Source organism: Phasianus colchicus, chromosome 1, assembly GCF_987193195.1.
Source record: "Phasianus colchicus chromosome 1, bPhaCol1.hap1.1, whole genome shotgun sequence".
NCBI lineage: Eukaryota > Metazoa > Chordata > Aves > Galliformes > Phasianidae > Phasianus > Phasianus colchicus.
In genome coordinates this window covers 167,037,544-167,064,036 of record NC_143436.1, presented here as the reverse complement: position 1 = coordinate 167,064,036, position 26,493 = coordinate 167,037,544, and the positions used below count along the sequence as shown (strand labels likewise).

Here is a 26,493-nt window from a genome sequence, read left to right as displayed (position 1 = left end):
AATAAAAAAATAATAAGCTGCCAAATGATCATATTGACAGGAAGATTTTTTTATCTGGAAAAGCATTATTGAATAAGCTGCACACATTCCCACCTCTCTGAAAGTGCACATCTTTAACTCTCTATTGCTTCTCATTCTTGAGATCAACACCTGCAGAGGCTCCTGAGTAACAGTGTGTTACCATCAAGAAATTTATATACTTAGATACAGTCTGAATGAGTAAGTCCATTGCCAGCAACTGCACAGTGCACTGCTGGGAAGCACCCTGTGCTGACCACAAACTAAAAAATACTTCTTTTAATGAACACCTCCCTATTTACACCTCCAGTTTATATTCCCATTTTTAACAGAACATAAATCATAGAGTCATAGAATCACTGAAGTTGGAAGAGACCTCCAAACCATTGAGTCCAACCATCTACCTACCACCCATGTTTCCCCACTGAACTACGTCCCTTAGTACAACATCTAGGGAAAGGGACTCCACCACCTCCCTGGGCAGCCTGTTCCAGCACCTGACCACTCTTTCAGGCAATACATTTTTCTTAATGTCCAACATGAATCTCCCCTGGTGCAACTTGAGGCCATCCCTCCAGTCCTAGTGCTAGTTATGTGGGAGAAGAGGCTGACCCCCACCTTGCTGCAACCTGCTTTCAGGGAGCTGTAGAGAGTGATAAGGTCTCCCCTGAGCCTCCTCTTCTCTACACTGAACAATCCCAGCTCCCTCAACTGTTCCTCAGAAGGCCTGTGCTCCAGACCCTTCTCAGCTTTGCTGCCCTTCTTTGGATGCACTCCAGGGCCTCAATGTCTTTCTTGCAGTGAGGGACCCAAAAGTGAACACAGCACTCAAGGTGCAGCCTCACCAGATCTGAGGACAGAGGGATGATCACTTCTCTGCTCCTGCTGGCAACATTATTTCTGATACAAGCCAGGATGCCATTGTCCTTCTTGGCCACCTGGGCACACTGCTGGCTCGCATTCAGCTGAGCACTGACCAACACCCCGGGGTCCATTTCTTCCAGTCTTCCAGACACTGCCCCAAGTCTGTAGCATTGTCTGGAGTTGTTGTAGCCAAAGTGTGGGACCTGGCACTTGGTCTTGTTGAACCTCATCCTGTTGGCCTCAGTCCAGCAACCCAGCCTGCCCAGATCCCTCTGTAGAGCCTTCCTGCCCCCAAGCAGATCGACAGCTCCTCCCAGCTTGGTGTCATCTGCAAACTTACTGAGGGTGAACTCAATGCTTTCATCCAGCTCATTGATAAGATACAGGACAGGCCCCAGTACTGACCAATAAATATTAGATTGTCCTAAAACACCTTGAATATGTGAGCAACAGCAATACAGATCATTTCAATAAAAGCTTTATTTGGTATTTCTGTATAAACTCCACTTCAAAGACTTGCAGTATTTTGTCATTGCAACAAAGAATTCTATACAGAGAACAGCTGCTCAGCTTTGCAGATAACACAAAAGAAAATGAGGGCTTCGAATGACTCCATGTTCCACACTGCACCTTCTGTAAAATAAGTGATGAAAACCCCAAACAAAACCCCAAAGCTTGGTTGGTTGGTCACAGCAGTGACTCTTGTGGTTCATAGGACAAACAGCAGGTAGAAGGTGAGACAACTTGACAGGTGGTTGCAACAGAGATGGCACAGAGGTGCCTGATAGACCACGAGCAAAGGGCTGCGGAACCAAAAAAGCACAAGGATGGAAGGTATGCAAGCTCTGTATGAGGAGTGGAATGAATTCTGTCTCAGGAAAACAAATTGTTGAGAAAATCAAAGAGCTGGGGACAGGAGGAGGCGTTCACTGGCACTGCGGCACAGCGATGACACAGAGATTTGCATATATCGGAATAGTGGAGGAAGACAGTTTGAGGAAGACACCAATAATTTAGAAAAGTACTAAAAAGGGGTGACACAACTTGAAAAAAAAAAACACAAACCAAATCAAGGATGCCAAGCAGCATAAAATCATTTTTTACTCCTTTTCTGAGATGCCAAAATATGCATCGGAATAACATTATTTTCAGGGGGAAAAAGGAGCGAGCCATTTATAAATGCACAGGCAGTGAATTTAACTCAGACCCACACCGTGACCAACCCTACCATCTTCTCAATCTGAGCATTGCGTTCGAATGGTACTGCGGCAAAGATTTTGTCTACGAGGGTCAAACAACAACAACAAACATTTACCAAATTGGGAAAATCTGGATTTCCGTCTACACGTTCCTGGGTGGAGGGTTAAAATGTGGCTTCTAGGCAATACCATAGCATGGGTCCAACTGAGCAAGTGGTCTCTACACAGCTCCTGTCATGCTGACTTCCACACAACCACCTTTTTTTTAGTAGATGCAATGTGCTTCCTTCTAAAAGCACTGTCATCTCCAGGCAAGCCCTGCTGTAACACACACACAGCAGAAATGGGCTGCGAAGCTCCACTTCCACACAAGACAGGTGATGCCAGAAAGAGAGAAATACAGCGCAGTGCAGTGACTTGTTCACGTTCAGACATCAGAGATTGCAGTGAATCCCCTTCATCCCTTTCTCTCTGCCTACCTTCCCCCAGTGCTAGTGGTGCCCTAGGCAGCTGCAGAGCCAAGGTGCAGCCCTAGCTGAAGGGGCGTGCAGTAAAAGCAGGCAGGCAGACCAACGTGCTGCATGATTGGAAAGGAATTAGTCAGAAAACAAAACGCTCTTCTTCTGAAACAGCAGAAGCAACATTCCTTTGTCAGAAACCAGTTCCGCCCAGGGGAGGATTAGCAGATGAGGAGTGTAACTAAGATAATACCTATAGGATTCCTATGGCAAATTCCAAAGGCAGAGGATTTTGCAGGGAGGTAGCACGGAAGGGAGAGATATCTCTGCAGAACAGATTATTTGGAACACCAGTGTCTGCAGTGCTTCTTACTCAAGACAGAGTTTTTGTATACAAGTGGAAGCATTTGGTTTAGAGATACGGTGAGGTTATCAACAGCACAGTGCAAAGCTAAACAGGGACTCTAAGCACCACCTCTGTATCAGCTGGTTGTCAGTACATTTGGGGGCCAACCACAGCCACTCTTCAAACTGAATTTCAGAGGTAGCAGGGAGGGAAATGCTGCATTTGTGAAATGTCAGCATCAGAAATCACATCAGCAAAGGCTGGGATGTGCATCTGACCCTGACGAATGACAAACAAAGAAGACATGGAATCCTTTTTCCTAATGCAAACACTTGCTTTGGCTTATTGATGAAACGCAGTACTTTATGACCTTTGGTTTGTATTACTGCTAACAGCGGCTCAAGGAAGCAAGTTTTGAACGCCTGTATTTTCAGATGTTTTTCAACATCTGCTTAAGGAGTTTAACTACAGGTACCACAAATCACTGCCTGTGACCATTCAACACGACAAAACATTGCTGAGAACAGATGATAATATTTTGGGAACCTCACTAAAGAAAGGAAAGAAGTCTTCTTCGGAGAACTGATACCTACAGAAGAGCACTGAGAAGAAAATCATTTAATTTACTTCATGCTTGGAGTAATACAAGTACTGCAGGGCGAAGGACAGAGCACAGAATGAGTACAGCAGGAAAAAAACTCGTAAGAAAAAAAATGTTCTCGAAGGCAAAGCCTGATCAGCTGCTACCTCAGCAGTTAGCAGCAGCAGAGGAGCAGAAAGAGCTGCTTGTAGTGGTCAGTCACAGGGCACCTGCAGCACACAGCACGATGCGATCATGTGGAAGGCAAATGTGGTTGAGGGATGTATCAGGAATTACTCACAATACTCTACAGAAGTACTGGTGGCATCACGTGTGGCCTTGACCTGCCAGCAGTGTGCAGCCGAGACAGGAGAAAAGGAGAAAGGAGATTTCTGCTCTAGCCTTTCACGTGGAGAAGAAGTACATATTCTTGCATCTACGACAGTGAGAGCAGCCAGCAGTCATCCTGCACCTCTGAGTGAAAATGCAGAGCTGGACATGAGAGAAAATAGTTGGATTTCTCAAAATAAACATCAGAAGAAATACAACCTCGACAAAGAAGCCAAAGAGACCCACAGGATTAAATTCAATACTTAATTCTCTTCCACACAGGCACACAAAACATCACAAAGTAGAAAAAAAAATTAAAAGAAAGGACCTCAGCTTCCTTTGCAATATATGATAGATCAGATTCCCACTCCTGTGTCAGCTGATCTGACAGATGAGGTCATTTTCTCAAGGAAATCAAGTTCAGAAGTTTCCAACTGTATTTTGCTGTAGCTGGACTGCACCAACTGCCTTAACTCTGCTTTCTGACTGAGGTTCCCCTGAGCAAAGAGCTGTGAGCTTTAGAAATGAAGACACATATTTGAATGGTTGCATGACTGGAAACTTTGTGGCTCACTGTTTGGTACCCAGGGAAGCAGGATGTAGTGTTGTCTTCTCACACAGCCAATGAATCTTGATAATGCTAGTGAAGACCTATGAAATCAAACTTAGACTCCTTAAGATAGTCAACTGCTAAAAACCTGAGCAGCCAGCCAGGATGTTTCAGCCATCAGCCCTTATTGATCTTTTGTTTTCCTCTCAGAATAATGAAGCTTCAATATGCTTAGCCCCTCTCATCTTAGCTAACGCTGTCTGCAACTGCTCAGCTCATTCCTCTTGCAAAAGAGAAAAACCATCAGCCTCAAAAAGGTTGCTGCATGCTGCAGCAGGGATAAATCTTTTGAATATTTTTTCATGACAATATCAAGCAATTTTTTAATAGAGAAAGAGACAAAAAGGAAACGAGGTTAAAAAGAAAGAAAGTGTGATGTGTAAAAAGAAAATTCAAATAGAGGCAACAAAGCAAAATATACAGGATGAAAGCATAGAAAAATTTACTGCAACAGAGGTGGTTCCAGATAAATAACGCTGTGGGATGATTTTACTCTCTACGCCATTGATCCAGTTCCTGTGTAAAAATAAAAGGTCTGCATTATTTTCCCCAGATTAAGCATTACTTCATTGTCCTGTACTTAGAAAAGGAGTAAAAAAAACCCAACACAACGTATCTAAAACAGCAAACATGGAGCAAACTGAGAGTAGATGGCGTGGTTAAAATAAAAAATAGGTCTATTTACAATATTGCATAATTAATATAACACAAACTTCCATTCCAAAAGCAGTCACATCAAAATAAAAAAATAGTACAACTCACGTCTGTTTTAATACCTATAAATCCTTAATTTCTATCCAACATTTTCTTTATAAAAGCCTGTTTAAAATATTAAACTTCTGATTCTCTCCAGCTTCAGCAGTATCTAAAAGGTTTAAGTATTACTGATCGTCCAGTCTTTGTCTTAAGTTTCTGGATTTTCCATTTTCAAATTTCCTCTTTTTAAATGTTGGCACCCCTTCTGTCAGGTCTCCAAGGGAGGTCACTGTCTTCTCCTTAAATATCACTGTGGCATCTTCTGAAACATCTAGCACCGGAGGTGGCACGCTGTCACTCTCTGTACTAGGAAGCTCCAGGTCCACTTTTTCACTGTGAGGAGAGAGGGAAACACAAGAGGGTTAATCTATGTGGAGGAGAGAACATGGTGTGCTATAGACAGTAACATCTATATTTAATTATCAAAGCAGCTTTGAGCGAGAGGCAAAGTCTTCTAGCCAAGATGATCATCATTACAGGGATCAAGAAAAATGTTCTTTCTATGTGAGCTGGCACACAAAAAAAGACTTCTGTTTTGCAGTGCTTATAGCATGCCCCAAGTACTCACCATGCAAACACTCCTGTAAAAGACAGCAGGCTTGCATGTGTGTATAGTGAAGAATGCTGAAAGACAGTGGCCAGTGAGTAATTAACAAAGGTTCAATGCCAAAATGCTAAAGCTGGAAGAAGCAGATTCAGAGGACAAGATCACAGCTGAAAATCAAAGACGTTGTCTAAAAATTACCCATCAGTTTTAGAGGGTCAATGGCAAATGCTGAGTTCTGAAGGGATAACCTGAGGCACAGGAACATAAAATGGAGAACAGCTGAATGGTTGGTAAACAGTGGCTCAGATCACACATCTATCACAATGACAGCAGCACAGCACTGTTGCAGAGAGGCACTCTTCCAGGACACATTATACTCGTGGCCAATCCATACAACAAATCTTTCAGCACTGCTGAGTGTTTGTCTGGTGTCAGCTCCTCCCATTTTTGCGTTCTGTGTTTCAAAGATCAGCTCAAGCACACGAACCAGAGCCATGGGAATGACTTCAAGTCATGAAAAGTGTGACTGCTGCAGTATCAAACAGTGACAAAACTGTATCTGCTGAATAATTTAGAGCTAAAATGCTGTAGAATGGGGTGAGTATGAAGGGAAAGATTGGTTTCCTTCTCCCAAAACTGACCATAAAAGACAGCATGCTTAAGAAGAATCTGAGCAAGCTCAGACACTGTGCAATACAACATCAGAGCAAAAAACCACAAACAAGCAAAAATCCCTGATCAAATGCATGTCATGAAAACATCTGCTATTAATCAGCTGGGCATGAGAAAGAGACATCACACAGATTTAATACATTGGCTTTAGCAGATTACGTGTTTTGTCCTTCATCTCCTGACTTAAATTATTACAAGAAGTGTTTGAGAATATCAAGCGCTTATCCATAATGACAGCAGAAAAGAGTTTCAGTGGATTCTGTCTTTCTTTCTTTTTTCTTTCTTAACTACTGGGAAATTAGGGAGCAAGAAAGATAACAGCTCAAACAGAAATCTAATGGAAATTTTCTAAAATCTTCTTCTTTTGCTCAGGGACATGATTTAGCAGAGGGTTGTTAGTTAACGTAGTATGATCAGGTCATGGTTGGACTCGATGATCTTTAAGGTCTTTTCCAACCTGAGTGATTCTATGATTCTGTGATTCTAATACAGTGCTGGGTGAAAGTAAAACAAAAAAATTGCTGTTATAAAGGGTTGTGTCCTTCAAGTGAACTATTAGAGTCGGCAGAGCACCTGGAATTAAGAAATAATTCACTGCCTGCATAAGTAACTCAGCCAACATCCTAGCAATCATGTCAGCAAGTAGTGATTCCACAGGGAAGGAACTCAAAACATTACTAAGAAAGGATGATCAAGATCAGATTGCTACTGGTCCTAGAAGATTGAGATAGCTCTTGAACTCCAGGCAGAGTTAGCCTGACCAACTCATTGTTCACCAGAAAGAAACAGAATCTAGCAGACTCTAGAAGCCCCTGAGAAAACTGCCTATGTGGTTCCAAGGCTGGAAGTAATTGAAAAAAAAAAAAACAGTTACAAGAGCTGAACCAGATTGTTGGAAGGAAACGATGATAAGGAACATAAGCTCAGTGTAACTACATTTAAATTGTTGTTACTTATCCTCTGAGAAAAATGATGGATGACAATTATCCTCTAAATCACTTCACTTTACTTTGCACTTGTGGAGGACTTCTACACTGAAAACAAAATGCCACTGCTGCCCTCCATGGAGATCTATTACTTAAAGAAATCACCAAGCATTGACACTGGAATGGCCTGCCCAGAGAGGTGGTGGAGTTACCATCCTTGGCAGTGTTCAAGACGTGTCTGGATGAGGAGCTACGAGGTATAGTTTAGTAGCTAAGTGGTAGTAAAGGTAATGCAAGGATGGTTGTACTAGATGATCTTGTAGGTCCTTTCCAACCTTGTGATTCTATGATTCTAAGAAAAGAATTGTACCTGGATTACATTCCCAATTGCTGCTGTGCTAATTCTGCCAGAAGTCAGAAGAAAAAGCTTCAGCTCCTGAAAAGATTCTGGAAACAAAACGTTATGAAAATTACTATGGTAAAAAGATACTTACTCAGGTTCTTCTTCTTCTTCATTTTTAATTGCTTTCCATTTTCCATAAGTGTCAGTCTTAGACTCATCACTGGAGGCTTCTTTGGAAGCCAATGCAATCTTCTCTTTATCGACGGCTTCTTCCTGCCATTTAACTTCCTGCCATTTAACTTCCCGCCATTTCCCGTAAGGGCTCAACTTTTTAGCTTTGGGAGATTTCTCTTTCTCTGATTCTTCATCATTTTCTCCTTTCTTCTAAAGAGGAAAAAACCCACTGTAAGCAAAAAAAGCCTAAATAATAACATAATGTAGCTTTATTTTATCTTTTATTTATTATCTGCTATTCATAATTTTCAACCAAGAGTAATTTCAAACAATGATTTCACAGAATGGCCAGGGTTGGAAGGCACCTCAAGGATCACAAATCTCCAACCCCCCTGCCACAGGCAGGGCCACCAACCTCCCCATTTAATACTAGACCAGCATGCCCAGGGCCCCATCTAATCTGGCCTTGAACACCTCCAGGGACGAGGCATCCTCAACATCTCTGGGCAGCCTGTTCCAGCACCTCACCACTCTCATAGTAAAGAACTTGATTTCTTTACATTTTTCTGCTTGAGCTTTCATCCCATACATTGTTGAAAAAAACCTTCGATATCACAAAAAAGCTGCAAAATCCTGTCTATCATGGCTGAAATTAACAAGGAGTAAGCAACACCAACTTACTTTAAAACAAAATTTGGTGTGTTAAAATCAAGTGGCAAGAAAATCACATGAAATTTTCAGTGTGTGTACATACATACTCTATAGCTAACGTGTGGTACTGGTTTATAATGATGCACGGTGATATGTAAACATGTATTTTAGAATTAACACCTGTCTATTAATACATTTTATAGTTAAATCATCTTTATTTGTTTTGAACTACCAGTTTCAGAAAACCATCTGACCCAACCAGAGCCATAATCACACTCTTTATCTGCAGTTTTCAATCTGAAAAGAAAAATATAACTGATTAAAAAAAATATATACCTGTCAAAATATATAATGTTTTTTTCTGAATTAAAACAGAAATTACAACCAGCTTCTTTTCAGTTAAAGGCATTCCCTCAAAGCCTCTTCATAGTCATCTTTACCAATGGAGGTTGGAAGTCAGCCTGACACTGAAATCTACATCATCTTTTGGATTGTTTCAGAGAGATGACAGCTTTCTTTCTCAGATCACACCACACTTCTTGCAGAATTCTACTTGAGATTGGCTGGAGGATACCAACCTCATGCTCTGTGTTCTGGAACAGTGCCACTAACATTCCAAATAATTGAATAAATGCTCATTTCATTATTCAAAAAAGCGTGAACTTCTGTTTTCAGCCATGATGTTTAACTTCATCACAGTTAGTAAGCGTATCACAAAGATAAAGTCATCTTATGCTAGAAAATGAATATTATACATAAAATACATCTAAAGAGATTTATTTTATTTAGAGAGAGAATTTACCTTTAAATTTGTTCCCGGACTTTGTCCTTCACTTTCACTGTCTTCCTGTTCAGAGTCTGATTCAGATGTTCTGGAATCTGTTTCTTCAGAATGCTTGCCACGTTGACTGTTCTCGTTTGAAGATGAAACAAAACCATCAGGTTTCTCCCATGTGGACACTGTCCAAGATATTGAATAATCACATTATGTACACATCTAATTCTGTCTATTTTTGCTTTGACGGCATCAGCTTTCAGAAGCAACGTTACCTTACGTAAAATATACAGCAAACAATTTGGTACAAGACTTCTGCCTTTCTTCAATTCATTGTTCCTAGCAAAGATACTGTTCTAACAGCTGAATTCATTGACAATAAAGATCACTGTAAACAGTGCTTAAGAAAAATATCACATGTAACAAATCATGGCCTACAAGACTCTGGTCCTAAGACAGGACAGACCACCTTGAGAGGTGCCTATTTGATTTAAGTTACCCATTGATGATAAAGAAAAGATAAGGGAAGGAATGCTAACTGTGAGTCTCCTAGCTTTCAGGATGGATAAATCCTTCCCCTCTGCATCTTGTCTCAGTAAGATTATGCTTTTAATAAAACTGCTGTCAAGCAAACAAATGAAAACATGATTCTGAAAAAACAGAAAAGAATCTGTAGAATATGACCTCATTTTAGTATTCCTTGATTAGAAGTATTCCAGCAAATAAGCAGGTAAAACTGGACTCAGTGGTCCACTGGTTTTTAGTAACAGTAAGATAAAAGTAATAATCATTTCCTATATATAATTTTATACAAGCTCTCAAATGCAACAGAACTGCAAGTTTTCCATTTATTTTATCTATTTCCAAAGAAATCACCAGCTGAAAACAGCACTTAACAGGCATGTTCCTGGGCATATCCTGGGAAGGAAACGTGTAAGAAACTGATGACAAGTAGCTTCTGACTAACAAAAAAGTCTCCTAAGGGTATTACTGTCATCTTGTTTTACACCAATAACTGAGAAAGTTCACTTTCTTAGATGTCACTTAAAGCCATGGATCAAGGTGCAGCCTCCTATAGCATATTACAGGAGCTCAGCCTAGAGATGCTGGACTGCTAAGTTACATGCCTGAGATGAGACATTACAGATATTCTCCTTGGTTAAAAATCTGTCTTTTCTTTAGAGGGTAGGATTAGTGCTAACATAACTGACAAGCAGTTTTCAAGTCAAAATTTTACCAAATACAATGACATTCTTCAGAAATGTGATGTGTGCCTGAAGAGCTTACAACCAAAAGCATACAAGTACACCTGAACTTAGAAGGCAATGTTTAAAAATAACCAGCAACTTGCCTTCCTTTCAGAAAAGCAAACCACAAACCATTAGAAAAGGGAGGTGGCATGCTGAAAAACTGAGTTTTTTCCCCTGTTCTCAGCATCATTAGGAATTCTTCTTCATATCCAATATTAGAAGGAAAACTCATAGCTGGTGTAAAACTTCTTGCTCTCCAGAGAGGCACTATTGACCTTATATGATTCAAACAGATTTAGAAAACAGGTGCCTGTTCTGGGGGAGTTACCACAAAATTCACTATGCAGGGAAAAATGGAGAGAAGTAGAGGCTCTAATTCTGGTCTCTCATAACAGTCCTATGTCAATGACAGGAAAGGATCATAGAATCACAGAATGGCCTGGGTTGAAAAGGACCACAGTGATCATCTAGTTTCAACCCCCCTGCTATGTGCAGGGTCACCAACCACCAGACCAGGCTGCCCAGAGCCACATCCAGCCTGGCCTTGAATGCCTCCAGGGATGGGGCATCCACAGCCTCCTTGGGCAACCTGTTCCAGTGTGTCACCACCCTCTGTGTGAAAAACTTCCTCCTAAGGAAGAAGAAGGATCACGAGGTTCTAATTCTATCCTCCATACCTGTCAAAATAAAATCCTATCCCTTCTAGTTTTCCAAGCTAAAACTTCAGTACATGTGTGTAGAAATGAGGTAGGCATATTTTAGAGCTGTAAGTTGAAGGTAAAAAAAATCCCAACAACTACAAAGCACAAATGCACACAGTGTGACAGTACAGGCATAAAGCCAACACAAAGTTAAGCAACAAGTAATATATTTCAACTGAGTAACAGCTTAAAAAATGTGAAACAGAATAATGGCCTTAAAACACAGCTATTTGCAAAGTAAAACTGAAAACTGAAAACTCTCACTTCTGAAACAGAGATTAACTGGAAACCAAGCTCGCCTTACCTCCTGTCTGTGTGTTGTAATAATAGGTATGACCATCTTCACTGACACCTTCTACCCACACTGCTCCCTGAGAAAAAGATAAAGGAGTCAATCAAAAAAGAAAAAGAAAAAAAAAAAAGACTTATAAGAATTGACAAAAACATCACTTAGAAGACTTTACTCCTTTTTTTTTTTTTTTTTTTTTTGATGAAGAATACACCTTCACAAAAATAATTGAATAATATTGAATAATTGAAGAACTTTGTAGGAATGCATCCCAATGAATTTGTGTGATTTGGAAAAGCACCAATTTCAACGAAGCACTGATTTTTCCCACTGATTACTAAATGCACGTGAAATGTGACAAAAGTTGCTGCTGGTATGTCTTTGTGGCTAAGTAATGAAAATAAAGCTGCTTTGCAGAACAGAGGATCACACACTACATGTGGCTTAACATCTTCTATAAGAACTTGATTTCATGAACGGCAGTAACACATACAACTTTCCTTGCTCCTTAAATACTAATATTACTTGTTTCTTTTTACTGGGTAGCATTTCTATGCAGCTTCATCATACGTTATTTTTGTTATTGAGATTCTGAGCATCTTAGAGCTTGTTTCTTTGAGGTTTTCAGCACGTATTTGACATTGGGCACACTAAGCATCCTACTGCATACATGCTGTCAAGCATGACACCACTCTAACTGGTAGCCCTTGATGCAACTATCTACTACTCAGTTCTCTGCACCTCTTGTGAAGCCTGAGGGGAGAACTAACCTGCTGTAAAGCAAGGAAGAACTGTGAATCTCACTTGCACAGCATACTGCAAGCATGCCCTATAATTTGTGGGAAATGTGAGCCCTCGTTAGAGATCTGGAACGTTCCCAATTTCTTTAGCTCAGACTAAATAAAGGAGCAATTAAATGCTTGCTTTTAGCAGTAGCTGAGCCAAGTAAAGATACCACAAAGTCACAGGTCAGGGTGAGGGAGGAATGGCAAAACACAGCCATGTGGCTTAGGAGAGATAACAGAGGGTAAGGGTGTGTATTCATGATAGAGCTGAAATGAGCTAACTTCAAATTGTTGCCAAGAAGCTCCTTCTCTCCTCCATCTGGGCTTTCTGAAGCAGCACTTCTCTGACTGCCCAGAAGGCTGACTCACAGAAACAAGCCTATGAGGCACTAACCATAACTCTGATGTCCTCACTCCCTGAATGAGTTCACTGTCAGGAGAAATACACAGCAGGGAACGCACAAGATCAGTCACAGGACCCTCTCTCAGTGGAAGGCTACAGTAAGACTGGCTTAAAAACATTGCAAAGCCATGAGTTGACAGAAAAGATAAAGCACTGCTTAACAAGTTCTGCAAAACTGTGGAGGAAAGGAATCGAAAGCCAGAGTAGCATGTGCTGGGAAAAGGAAGTATGCAGCCTCCTGGGAATAAACACTGGCTGAAAAAGGTCTGCATTTCTGAAGTAAAACTCTTTTTTAACATGAGACGGAATAAAGACAAGGGAATTCATGGACATAAACTGATGCAATTGCCTAAAAATATAAACAGCTATAAACATTTTCTACTTTGTATGTACTCCAGTACCCAGCAAAGGCTACTTTCTGAGATACAACACATGGTGACAGAAAGTTAAGCACTCTGACAAGGCCAGTTTTTTTTGCTCTCCAACAGAATATCCAACATTATTAGCAAACAATACTGACTTCACATCACACTGTATCTATATTAGAAAGGTGGAAAACTTCACATAGCTCCATAGGAGTGTTGTAAAAATAGTGTTTTTAATGTTGGGAAGTACTAAACTCCTACAGTGATAAACCACAGAATCATAGAATGGCGTGGGTTGAAAAGGACCACAATGATCATGTAGTTTCAACCCCCCTGCTATGTGCAGGGTCACCAACCACCAGACCAGACTGCCCAGAGCCACATCCAGCCTGGCCTTGAATGCCTCCAGGGATGGGGCATCCACAACCTCCTTGGGCAACCTGTTCCAGTGTGTCATCACCCTCTGGAAGCGTGAAAAACTCCCTTCCAATATCAGGAGAAAGTCCACTGATGATTGACTTTCTGGTGTTGGATTATTTAGCAAGTCTGCTTGTCCTTTAAATGAGGAAGACAGTAAAATGATAAGAAGTTGCTTCTACATAGGTTCCATGGCTCTAAGAAACTTACAAAAAAGACCAGTTATCACATAACTGTATCCTAAAGCAAGCACAAAAAAAAAAAAGGAATTAATATTTCTTTAACAACTAAACATCACAATCTCAATGTTTTCTAAGCAGTGCTTTGGGGTCATTACGAACCAGAACACAGGAAGACAAATGTGCTCCTTCATACACATAAAAAGTAGCTGTTTCTCCCTGAGCAGAGTCAAAAAGTGTTAGAAGATTTCTACATCACTGCAGTGCAAAAGAAACTCATGAGCTGCAGCTCAGACCTGAAGTCTCTTCGATGCTTCTATTCCATCCTACTGTAAAAAGAGAGGTACAAGAAGCTGAAGAGAATTCATTCAGTTTACAAAAAGCTTTCAGTTTTATGGGCTAAGGAATTAAAACAGCATATTCTGTAAAAACCACTATCACTTCTCTTCCCCTGATAAAACAATCAGCCAAATTATGTTTGTAGAAGAAAATATCAGTTTTCATCACATATGTCATAAATGATCCTATATATTCAAACAATGTCATGTTTTGCCAAGTTTATGAAAATTGAACAATTGTTCAGCTCATTTCTGGCAAGTATTTGCAAAGACAAAGGAAAATATGAATAACAGTGTTTGATTACCGTGTGAGAATTTTTAGAGTTGCCTTGGAATCCTTTTGGTTTCTCCCACTGTGATTCTTAAAAAACAAAAACATATTTCATTCATCATTCAGTCCTGCTCACGATCCGTAATGTTTAGAAAGGAAACAGATCTAAGAGTTATGACACTGGTATGTGCACACATACAAAGTGCAGTATAGATCTATACATAATCCTTTATCAAACTACACTATGAACAATAATGGGAAGTGTCTTAATTACAGTTGGCTTTACCAGGATTAATCAGACTCTCTGAAACACTGGTTGATACACAGATACTGGGAATTTGGTTAAAAAAAAAAAAAAAAAGCTAGTATAGGCCACAAGAAATTAAACACACAAGATTTTTTACCTTTTGGAAGTTACCTTGTAGAAAGAATGACTGAAGTAAACAACAAATTCATTTCTAAATTTATAAGAAACTGTTTGTGATGTTCTCATTAATCACACACATACACAAAAGGGATTGCTTTTATACTCTAACGTAGACCATAACACATTGCTTCTCAACTGATGTTGGTCAGTTAAGCAAATGTGGAAAGAAATAATCAGGCAACAATTCATAACTGCCCTTATTTACTTGGGCAAAACTGATGTTGAGGTAACTGCCCAATTAATTTCCTGGTAAGATATTTAGAAAGAGAATAATTATGTTTTGCATATTTTAACCTTTGAGAGGTTAAAAATTTCCAGAAACAGTGGGACTACTGCATTATCTCATTACTATCTTATTAACAAAATGCAAATACATCTGATGTTCTCGATGCCTAAGTCTTGAATATTAAAAATCAAAACTACATCTAATTGTTCAGATTTTAATAATCAGCTTAGTATTGAGGTGGCAGAAGGGTAAATGTAGGTGGTCTTCACTTCATTCGTATGCAATATGTTTATCTGTCTTTGCTCCTCGCTGTTTTTTACCTCCTGTTTTTGTATTGTAGTAGTAAGTGTAGCCTTCAGGAGAAAGTCCTTGCACCCACTCCTTTGGTTCAGTTTTTGGTGACTCTGAGGTGCCCTCACGTGTCTTTTTTTTCTTTTCCTTCTTTTCCTTTTTTTCTTTCTTTTCCTTCTTCCCTTTACCTTCCGCTGCGTTACTCTGTGTTTTATTCTGTGTCGAACTGGGGCCTACATCATCTTAAAGGAGATAATATTTAGTTTTAAAAGAAAGAGTAATAATCTGAGCTTAAATATTTGACACTTATTAACAGCAAGTACAAATAGGAGACTTTGTGTTACCTATCAGTATTATACTCATTGTAGCTAAACTCAAAAGACTACATTTAAAAGGACCTTTCATTTTAGCAACACTACACTGTTACAAGGCCCAAGTATCCAAAGACGAGTAGCAACATGAAGAGAAGTACGGTAAGTACCAAAGAGTTCTGACTGAAGCAAAACAAACTGCAGGAGTTCTGAAAAGACAGCTTCTACAGAAGCTTTAAGGTACAACTTTTGAAAAATGATTTCGTTCTCACATGGACTGAACAAAGGTACTCACTGAACTGCAAGATGAGAAAGTGATTCTAATCCCTACCTGGTACCACTGGGAGTCCAAGCTCTCTTATTTGATACAGACTTGCCTCCAACTGGCACAAATGAAACATGAAATTAACTAAGGGAAGCTGCACCTCTCACTCAGAGTACCAACTACAGTATCTACATTTTTTGCTGTTGCACTGTGTAAGTGTTCTACCCCAAATCAAATTGTTCCATGCCCCCAAGGACACCTTAGCTAAAAACATTCTGTACAGCAACTCCTACTACTGGCAATTTGCAGGCTTTTTCTTTTTCTTTTTTTTTTTTTTTTAATAAGCAAACACAGTTCTGGAGGCCTACTCCCATATTGCTAAATCCTAATTTCAGAAAAAAAAGCATTTCTATTCAATATTCTTTCAATTCTGCCTTTAATCCTTTGGCAACTATATGAGCTACCTGGCTTAATTCCAAGCCTTTTCAAATCCTCTTGATACGCTTTCATTGCAGCCTCCTCCATTGCTGCAAATTCCTTTGACATGTTTTCTTCTTCTTTTGCTTTTTCCATGCTTTTCTTCCTAATCTAAAAGAAAACACAATAAGAATAAATTTCATCAAATCTGGTAATGAAAGTGATTAAATACATGTATCTGTGAAAAGAAGGTGTTTGAATTACCTCGCTAATTCTTTTGGCCACATTTTCCTTATGATTCTTTCCTCTCTCGTGAAAGTCTATGCTCTTAAGAAAACAAGAAAAAAACAAGGAAAACAGGAAAAATTAATAAATACATTTTTTAAAGTTACTTAAAATTTAGATAAACTTTGTTGAACAAGTTTAAATGCAACTTGCTTTGAAAATGTTTAAAGCAAAGTCTATAGCTAGAAAATATTTGCTCATAAACAATTCAGGAACATTTTGAAACATTTAACATAGAAGTTTTGAGAAGCCAGTAAAGGCCCAAAATGATATTTATGATCCAATTATAAACTTTCATATCCTATATTTATGAGATTTATAACTTAAAATAGTACTATTCAGCACAGGTATTAGAGACAATCTGGATTCCCTCCCTGTGCTGTCCTTCTGAGTAGCATCCCATGTTTTTTTCTACTCACTTTGTTGGCTTTTCTGCAAACCTTCCAAAACTATGTGGCTTATTTAGTGTTACAAATATTAGCTCTGGTCCTTAATTACAATATTCCAAATTGCACAAATATCCCATGGCCTCCTGGTCCAAAAATTTGAGAGCTAACAGAAAAGCTAAGATGGGAGAGCTGAGTAACTAAGGACAACAGGAGAGTCTGCAAGCCACCAAGCTGCCAGGAGAAAAAGCCATCAGAAACTGGAACGAGTTGAGAAGCTCTGCAAGTGTGACAGCTGAAGCTCTCAAGTGGTTTGAACACTGAAGTTTTGAAAAGTCAGGTGCCTAAATCTGACGTAGTAACCCTAGGAGTTCTCTGCACAAAAAGATGTGCAAAGGATGCACATCCAGATGATGATTGATCTCATTTATAGACAAGGTTGGTAGGTTACCCAAGCTCCCTTCCTTCATGCATGACTCTTGGGTGAAAGTATGATAGAAACCTAAACCAATCAGCTCAAATCTGTGCTTCTGAATTACAGGTATGTAAGTGTAAACCAGATGAAGTTCAGCTCCAGAAGTACCTTTGGCATTGAATTGGGAGTGCAAAACTTATTTTTGAAGTGAGAAACCAATGGGTCTCATCATCTGCAAAAGGTGTCTGCAAGTCAGCAACACCTTTCTGTAACCCAGTAACATTTCTGTGGGCTGTGTGAAATGAGAGAAACTTCCTTTTAAGTGTTCTGAGCACTGGATGTACCAGGCCTGACATATAAAACAGCATGTATGCCAGGTTTTGCCTCCTACTTGCATACTAAAGAATGGGTATGGACAAAGCTTCAAGTCAGACTGGACAAAGCTTCAAGTCAGACTGGATGTTAAGTTACAAAACCTGAAGAAAAAGAAGGGTCAGATATGCCAGTTCTAATCCTGCACTGCCAAGTCAAAGAGCACAACACACCATCTTGTGTTCATGTATATGCTTCTCACATATCATGATTTAATAATCACAAGTAAGTATTAGAAAGGCAATTTTAGACAACATTTTTTGTGCATCAATAAATCAGTAAAAAAAAAAAAAAGTGATTTTAATAGCCTGTAGTAGAAATCCCTGGTATTTCAGAATCAGTGGTATAGTACAGCAGGTGATCATACAGGTCTGTTGTCTGCTATCCAGCACTTGCAATAATCGCAGAACTTTTTTGGCTGAGACTTCCAGTAATCGGCCCTGGGGAGGAGGAGAAAAAGAAATAAATGACATGCAATCTGAAACAATAACCAAAGGCACGGGTTATTATGCATATAACCTCAGAAACTAAACTTAGGCATTGTCTCTGGGTTTGGATTAATGTCTATTTTGGATACAGCCAGCAGTGAGCTTAGTAACATAAATGCTGGACAATGTGGAGGAATCTAAGAACAGATCCTGAGCTGTGCTATCCTAGACAAAACAGCACAGTGCTTTGGGTGTTTCAGTATAGCAATGTGAGTATTTCTGAAGGTGTAATTTGGATAAGAAGTTGTCCAAGTATGAGAAAACATGCAGAAAACTCTTCAGAGCTCCAGAGCCACTATGTAGAAGTATTTAAGAGCAAAACAAACAACTCCTCCAATGATTAGATAAAGGCTGCTTCTTCATTATTTAAAAGTATAAGCATGATGAATGCACTCTACAAATGCTTATCAGCCTATAAGCAATGGTGCATTTGCAAGATGCAGCTTTTCAAGCAGTTTTCTGAAAGGCTTGAAAGCAGCTGGGCTTCCCCCAGTATAAACAGAAATCTGCTCATCCCTGCATGGTAAACCTTAAACCTGGGAGATTACTTAGTTGCACATTTAATTAGAAGGCTTTTGAGATTCATATTCCAAAACACACTAAGGTGAAAGCCTGGGAAATTTCACACTGGTTGATATCCAGCTGGGTGGGGATGAGTTCAGAGCTCAGAAATATACCTCGTGTCCCTTTCCCTCATTTGACCTGTAGCTCCTGAACTGCCCCTAAGCCCTTTGACATCCTCTAAGATGAATTTCCAGCTAAAAGTCACATCGACTTTCCTAAGGCATACCTCCAGTTCTAACAGAAAGCCTCAGTACACACTTCAGAGGTGCAAGAACATCTGTGGATTTCCATCTTTAAACTAACGGGACTCGTGTTTTGTCTTCAGAAGAACCCAGTGTGAGTAATACTAAGACTGTGCAGCTGCATTCACTGAAAGTCAAGATGTGAGAGTTTGCCAAGATGCGTTTTCATAGCTCATTTTTCCACTGCTTTCTTTCCTGAACACCGTTAGTCATCACACCTGTCACAAAACACTGTAGCTGCACACACAGTAATCACTCTGGAAAATCTGAGGGCACACCTGGGGCTTAAACACAAAAATTGAGGCCTTGGCAATGCCAGGTTTTTGTCTGGATGTTTTTGCTAAAGATTGGAGCTAGCTCGCTAATGGTAAATACAAGACTGTGCAGCATACCTGATATCCTGGAAACCTAAAATCCTGCTAACAGAGTTAACTGTGTAAATTACAGTTCTGATTCTGCAATTTAGGAGCACTATGAGTTTTATAATGCTGAGATTTGCAACTTCAGTTTGGACCACGCAAAAAAAGAGCAAGCTCATCTGATGTTATTCAGTGATGGAGCCTGCAAGGCACCAACAGTGCTGCACTGAGGAAACCAGAGGTGGGGATTGAAGAGCTGCAACTGCAGAGAGATCTTACTTCAGTGGGAACCTGCAGGTGCTTCACAGGCTCTGGTCACAAGCCTGAAAGTTAATAAAGCGTGATGAGAATGTTTAAGTATGTGATTACTTTTCTTTAATCAAATGCAGACATGTGAATAGATTCAGTTAAAGTGGTATAAAAGTCTTCTACGCTTGAGCTCTGTGCTGCGTGGCCTCACCTCCAGTACTGCGTGCACCACAACATCAGAAGGACATAAAACTATTTGAGAATGTCCAAAGGAGGGATACAAAGATGGGGAAGGGTCTGGAGGGGGAGATGCATAAGAAGCAGCTGGAGTCTCTGGGTTTGCACAGCCCAGAGCAGAGGAGCTGGAGGGAGGCCTGATGGCAGCTGCAGCTCCTCACAGGAAGTGGAGGGGCAGCACTGAGCTCTGCTATCAGTGACAGTGACAGGGATGGCATGGAGCTGTGTCAGGGGAGGGCAGCTGGGGGCTGGGGACAGGGTCTGCACCAGAGGCATGGAACAGCCTGCCCAGGGCAGTGGGCATGGCTCCAAGTTGTCAGAGTTCAAGCAGTGTTTGGACAGTGCTCTCAGGTCTGATTTTTGGGTGGTGCTGCAAGGAGCCAGGAGTTGAGTCGATGATCCATGTCTCATGGGTTCCTTCCATCTTAGGATATTCTATATTTCTAAGGTTGATTCTAGTCTTCAGCTTTACAACAGGTACAGCCTGCTGAGGGTTGGAGAGGCACCAGACTCACCATCACAATTGCAGCCACCTCTCTTCACTTCACTGAAGTGAAAGGACTGTCCAGAATGCATTACGTTGAATGCATGAAAAGTCATGTTTTCAGGGCTGAGACATTAGCAGACAAAGGGGAATGCAAACAGCTGGTTACACTGATCACAGGACATGTGCAAGTGTAACTGGGAATCTCTCACTTCCCACAGAGATCTGACAGAGGCTGCTGGGACCCCAGCTACCAGAGCTGGTGCATAAGTTAGCTAGACACTGTGCTACTGGAACCACAGGGAACGGAGTGCAGCACATGCAGAGTGGACTGGGTAGAACTTCTAGATGAACTGCTGCAAGCTTTCAGCCAGATTTGGATATCCTGTACTAACAAGAATTATGAATCTCCTAAGGAACACCAGGTTTGTTTTAGCTCTTTACTGGTCAAGCCAGCATGAGCAAAATGTGCAAGCACAGCTCAGAAGGCTGAAGAAGGAGGAAGGCAGAAAGATGGAGTGAATATAACAGCACTGTTTTCTAGAAACACCAATGAAATGATCCTGTCACAAGCAGCTGTAGAGTACAAGTAGTGTCAATGTTAAAAATATTTTCAAATTTCTGAAATTCATTTAGGACTTCAGGGGCAGTGAGATCACAGGGAACAAACACCAATTCTGCATTAACAGCACCTGTTGCATTCACTGCTTGTAGCTCTGCAACTCAGACATTTTCCTTGCTGTAATTAACTTCCTGAGACAGTAGAGTCACGGAGTCTATGTTGAAATTATGGATTTGTGCACTTCTACTGTTTGGGAGAACCCAAAGGGAACAAGCTCTGCTGACAACATACAGACAGCAACCTGAGGAGAAACTCCAGCAGTGTTGGAGTGCAAAGGCCTGAGCTCTCAAGTCAAAGCTCCCTGTCAATACACAAGTCTTCTCCCAGCAGTGTTTTCACAAAAACAGCAATTGGTTCTCTTTAGGAAGCTTTAAGAAATCCTAACAAATAAGCTAGCTTCAGCTCATAAAGTATTGCCAAACTTTGTTTTTAGGCTGTGCTGGAGGCTTTGGTTCCTATAGCAAGCAAGAGGGTGGGAAGACATAAGAAATAACTGTTTCAGGTGGTTCTGAACACAAGAAAATTTGGCAATGCAAACAAAATCTGGAAGTATTTGCTATGAATGGCTTTGCTGTAAAATACCAGGCTTGAAATCTGGCAGGGTGCAAGGAGCTTGTATCAGGGCTGTAACTGCCCAAATTAGAACCCTTTGGGAGGAAAAACATCACACACATGCTCAGCAGTCATCTTTGGTTTTCATGTCTACAAATGCTGAAGATTTTGCACATGGATAATTTCTTCCAGCTTCCTACAGGCTGAGCACAGAACACCCTATGAATGCATCATCTTAAACACAGGAGTGTGAAGGGAGCAATATGCAGATCTCAGCTCTTGACTATGAAATAAATGAATTCAGACTGGCTATTGCAGCTGTAAGCAATCACTCAACAGAACGTGGTATTCAGAAATACCAGTACATTCTGCTGAGGAACACTTCTAAATATTGGGGAATACTTCTAAGGCAAAGTAATAGTTGTGTAATGGAATAAAGTAGAAAACAAAATAAAAATGACTACATGTTTCACAGCAGACATTCCACATGGGAAGCCATCCCAGAAGAGCTAGGTCTAATTCAAATACCCCAGCCAGTCTTTCTTATATTGGCTAGCTCTAAAAATGCAACATTAAAACGATCAAAGAACCACACCAAAACAGCAAAGTGTCCTCTTATAATGTGAATTAGGCCCAGTGCAGTAGCCCTCACAACCTGTACTCCTCAAGAACTCTCACAGCAATTCCATTCACTCCTGGGGCACTCATCCTACCCCCTAAAGCTCTTCTTTGATACATCTCTTTAAGTTCTATCAAAAATATATGTTTTTAAAAAGCTATTTAAAAATAAGGATTTCAGAAAATGTCATCTCTGACACATTTTTCTTGGTGGCCTTCTGCTATGCCACAGAATACACTCATATACATGGTAATGGGCGGGAATTTAATCTGCGTGACACAGGGTGGCTCTGTGAAGGCTGCAGCCCTTATGGTCTTCAAGTCAATTGCCTTCTGGCAACCCCTCAGTAAATTCCCATTTACAACCTAAGTGGCTGCCTCATTTTACTACTGTAATCGCCCCCACTAAACACACTGGTCATGAGCCTGCAAGGCAATCTAAGCAGAATCTGTATGAGCTGCTCGATCCAATTCTGTACTAGTGCTGAAGCTCATTTGCATGTATCTGCTTTGCCAGGTTGTTTTCTATGCTTAATTGAAAGGCAACACCATGAACAGCTGTAACAATATACAAGGATGCACAGGAGTATCAGAGCAGAAAGATCTCTGCATGCTCAGAGCATCCATCACCTCATCTAACAGCGGTTGTCTAAAAAGTGAGGTAATGAGGTACCTAAGTTGGTGATGGTCATAGAATGGCCTGGGTTGAAAAGGACTACAATGATCATCTAGTTTCAACCCCCCTGCTATGTGCAGGGTCGCCAACCACCAGACCAGGCTGCCCAGAGCCACATCCAGCCTGGCCTTGAATGCCTCCAGGGATGGGGCATCCACAACCTCCTTGGGCAGCCTGTTCTCCTCTTGTTTATACGCTCCCTTCAAGTACTGGAAGGCTGCAATGAGGTCTCCCCAAAGCCTTCTCTTCTCCAAGCTAAAAAAGCCCAGTTCCCTCAACCTTTCCTTGTAAATTCTCTTTTGCCAATGGAAGGAGACCAGCACCATCCAAAGGGCCATCATTCCCATTCCAAAATTGGCACATGAGATGGAAACTGAATGGCATGGGTGTGTCTTTCTTTCTTGTCATTGAATCATTAAGGTTGGAAAAGACCACCAAGATTAATATAGTCCAACCATCAGCCCATCCCACTGTGCCCACTGACCATGTCCCTCAGTGCCACATCCACACAGTCCTCGACCACCTGCAGGGATGGTGACTCCACCACCTCCCTGTGCAGCCTGTGCCAGTGCCTCACCATTTCTTCTGAGAAGAAATGTTTCCTAGTATCCGTCCTGAACATACAGAAAGCCTACAGCAAACAACCTAAGTGAACCTTCAGAAGGTAAATATGTGAGGTCAGAGATATCTACTGAGAGCAGAAGTCTGCTGCTGTGGATGAAGACAGACAAGGGCTGCGTCAGGGAGAATATGATAAGAGAAAAAAAAAAAAAAGAAAAACATCAACATAAACTGGGTCAAGAAGCTGCCGAGGTATAATTTTAGCAACAACTAAAATTAAGAGCACTGCAATGAGTCTGCAAGACAGGCTCACACAGCCTACCCACCAAACACTTCTCCACAAAAAGATTTCAGCTCTGTGATCTGCTTGAGAAGTTTTTAAGCAGGAAAGTCAGGCTAATAGGAGAAAAAAACAGCAGAGGGGAGCAAATGTAATCTGTGTGATGTTCTTGATTTGACTTGATCAAGACTGGAGCCTGCACCTTGCCCGCGTCCCGTCCAGCCTAGCCTTGAGCTCCTGCAGGGATGGGCCGAACGCAGGTTTCCCACTCAGTTATTTTAAAGACTTGAAGGACAACGGCGATAGCAGCAAAGCGAAGCCGCAGCGGCTTTCTCGGTGCGCCCCTCGCAGAAGCAGAGACACCGGGGGAGGCCGTACCCCCCCGCCAGCAGCAAGACGCCGACCTGCCCGGCCTGCCTGGCCGAGATAAGGCTCGGGACCGGCCCGCCGCCGCCTGCCCGTGCTCCCCTCCGGCCCGGCCCTGCCTTCAGAGCCCCCAGCCCCGCCGCCGGCCCGCAGCCCCCCGCGCGGTGGCTGCGCGCTGCCCGCTACCCCCAGCACTCACATATCCGCCGCCTCAAAGCACCGCCGCACCGCCGACCTCCGCTCGCCGCCGCTGGAGCGGGGCGGGGCGGGACGTGAGCGGGGCGTGGGGAGAGCGCGGCGACGGCGGCCGGCGGGGCTCAGTCCGCGTTCTCCTCCCCCGCCCCGTTCCCACCTCCTCCCTCCGCCCGCTCCTCCTTCCCCGCCCCGGAGCGGCGAGCGCTCAGCGGGGAGCCGCGCGCCGAGGGAGCCGCCGCCGGTGAGTGCCGCCGCGCCCCGCGCACGAGGGGGGACGGGAGCCGCGAGCCGCCGCGGACCCGGGTTCGAACCGCGCCGCCGCCGGCAGCGCTCCGGAGGCGGGAGGTGCGAAGGGGGAACGAAGGGGCTAGAGAAGCGGCGGGGAGCCCGCTGGCCGCTCCTGCCAACTTTCCGCGGAGTTGAGGGGTGAGGGCGGGCGAGGACGCGTGCACGGAGAGCGGGCGGGCTGCGCATCGCCCTCCCTTCTCGCCGCCGCCCCGCCGGTGTCGGGCAGCGCCGGCTCCGTGCTGCCGCCGGGGCGGAGGCGCGCGCGGGACGGTTGGAGGCCGCGGCGCGTGCGTGTCCGTGAGGGAAAGGGAGGCGGCCGGGGCCGCTCCGTGACGGGCAGCGGTCGCTCAACGACGCTCTGGAGAGAGGGAGCGGGGTTCGAATCCCGCTCGTGTCGCCTCGCTGCCTACTTGTTGGGCGCCGAGTTCCCTCTTGGTTGTTGGACTTCAATAAAAGTCGGAGCCGGTGTTGTGTTCTAACCGCGTGACTTGTTTCCCAACCCTACCACAAGCTGGAAAAATATATATATATGTGTGTGTGTGTATATATACATATCTTAATTCACAGGCTGCAGCTGGCAGCCCCTTTGCTAACATCACACCGAGGGTGGGGAGAAGCCTGTGCAGTGAGTCACGGATTGAAGAGGCCCCGTGCTCGGTTGCTGCGAGAACGGGGGGGGGGGGGTGGTGGTGATTCTCCGTGTGGGAATAGGAGAAAAAGCGCCTAAATTAGTGACAAGAAGAGATAACCCAGAGGTACTGAGCCCCCGGCCCAGGCTGCCGAGCTGTGTTACAAGCAGGGGGAAGCAGCCTGGCTGGTTCCCCAAGGGGAGGGCCTGCGGTCGGGCTGTCATAGCGCCCTGCGGGAGTTATGCGTTTGTCAGCATTTCCATTCTGAGTGTAGTTTTCATGTAGTTTACAGCTCGGTTATACAAATATGCGCTGGGTTGAAGCTTGGTCAACGTCCTCGTCTCCAGAAACGTCTCTGAGGCGAATTTTGAAATGATTCTGAGCGAACATCCGTGGCACATTCTGGCTTTGTGTGTTCGCTGGACTTCACAACTTTGCTTCTCACGCATACAGCTTTACAGCTGTTAGTCCCCAACTTTTTTTGCTTCTTTTCCTGCTAAGTTCCTTAAATGAGAGAAGGATTTAAAGGCTTGCCTTCTGTGGCTGCTGTTTATATATTATTACTGTGTTTTTTTGTTTTTTTTTTTTAAACTGTCTATTTGGTTGCTGCCTCTGAGCCGGAGCACAAACACGGTACTGAAGAGGTTTTCGTTTGTATACCTCTATATGTATATATCTCGATCGTGTGAAACGTGCCTGCCACCCAGTGGATGCAGCTGATCCGTGTATGCTCTGTGCTCTATACATCACCACCGCTCTCCCTCTGAATGTTTGCCAGCTGAGGTGTTGGAGCCGCGAAGTGCGAGGCTGCGCTGAGGCTGTGTGCCAGGAGGTGACCATCAGCCATGAGGCGAGCAGCCCTGCTCCTCCTGCCCTGCTCAGTGGAACAGGGGTAATGAAGGCAATGGGTAGGGCCTCACAGCTGGGCAGAAGTGAGGAGATGTGATATGAACCAGGCTGTGCAAAGAGGGAGAGGCATTTTCGTGCCTAAGATAGTTGGAGAATTGGAGCCCCTGTCCTTTCTGTAGGATTTCCATGTTTTCATGTTTTCACACACAGTTGTTTTTCTGGTGCCTAACCTGAGCCTGGAGTTGGACTTGCAGTTAGGCTGAACTCACTCATCTGGAACAGAAGTCAATAGCTGTTTGTTCTCAACATGCAGAAGATCTTTTACAGGCCTAAGCGTGTTAGAAATGCAAGTCTTGTTCATCAGAATCACTCACTTGGTATCCACAGCTTTTTACTTTAATTTTTTCATGTCTTAGTTTCCCATCTTCATGAGATCATGCATAACAGTGTCCTTTACCTTATGGTTTAATACAGTGGTGAGAACAACAACAACAACAACAACAAAACAGAGAGGAAAGTAAATCATCCTCTGGTCTGAGAGAACAATAGTGCTCTAAAGAACAAGGGCAGAAAGAAAATGTGCGTGCTACTT

General features: G+C 42.5%; 2 protein-coding genes across 2 annotated transcripts in view; one reads left to right on the top strand and one right to left on the bottom strand.

Annotated features, from left to right (window-relative positions):
- Window positions 1-1,345: 1,345 nt before the first annotated feature.
- Window positions 1,346-25,899, bottom strand: WBP4 (WW domain binding protein 4). Its single transcript, XM_031615772.2, has 11 exons — window positions 25,798-25,899; window positions 24,140-24,867; window positions 18,010-18,082; window positions 16,449-16,511; window positions 16,232-16,355; window positions 15,221-15,433; window positions 14,282-14,337; window positions 11,505-11,571; window positions 9,277-9,434; window positions 7,801-8,033; window positions 1,346-5,494 (listed from the first exon to the last, which is right to left on the bottom strand). The coding sequence occupies exons 1-11, from the start codon at window positions 25,897-25,899 to the stop codon at window positions 5,287-5,289; spliced, it is 2,025 nt and encodes a 674-aa protein (XP_031471632.2). The 3' UTR covers window positions 1,346-5,286.
- Window positions 24,273-26,493, top strand: part of ELF1 (E74 like ETS transcription factor 1) — an 85,553-nt gene continuing 83,332 nt past the window's right edge. The window contains exon 1 of the mRNA XM_031615769.2: window positions 24,273-24,376. The gene's annotated coding sequence lies outside the window, so the exon portion shown is untranslated. The remainder of the gene's footprint in view (window positions 24,377-26,493) is intronic.

Bases quoted from the DNA above. Each gene is read 5' to 3' on its own strand.
- WBP4 (XM_031615772.2), bottom strand. From the start codon at position 25,899: ATGGCTGATGGTCACCTCCTGGCACACAGCCTCAGCGCAGCCTCGCAC. The intron at 16,356-16,448 runs GTAATTCAAACA...GTTTTCTTTTAG, and splicing joins TGGCCAAAAGAATTAGCGAG to ATTAGGAAGAAAAGCATGGA. The intron at 11,572-14,281 runs GTAATCAAACAC...TCTTTTTCTCAG, and splicing joins ACTCTAAAAATTCTCACACG to GGAGCAGTGTGGGTAGAAGG.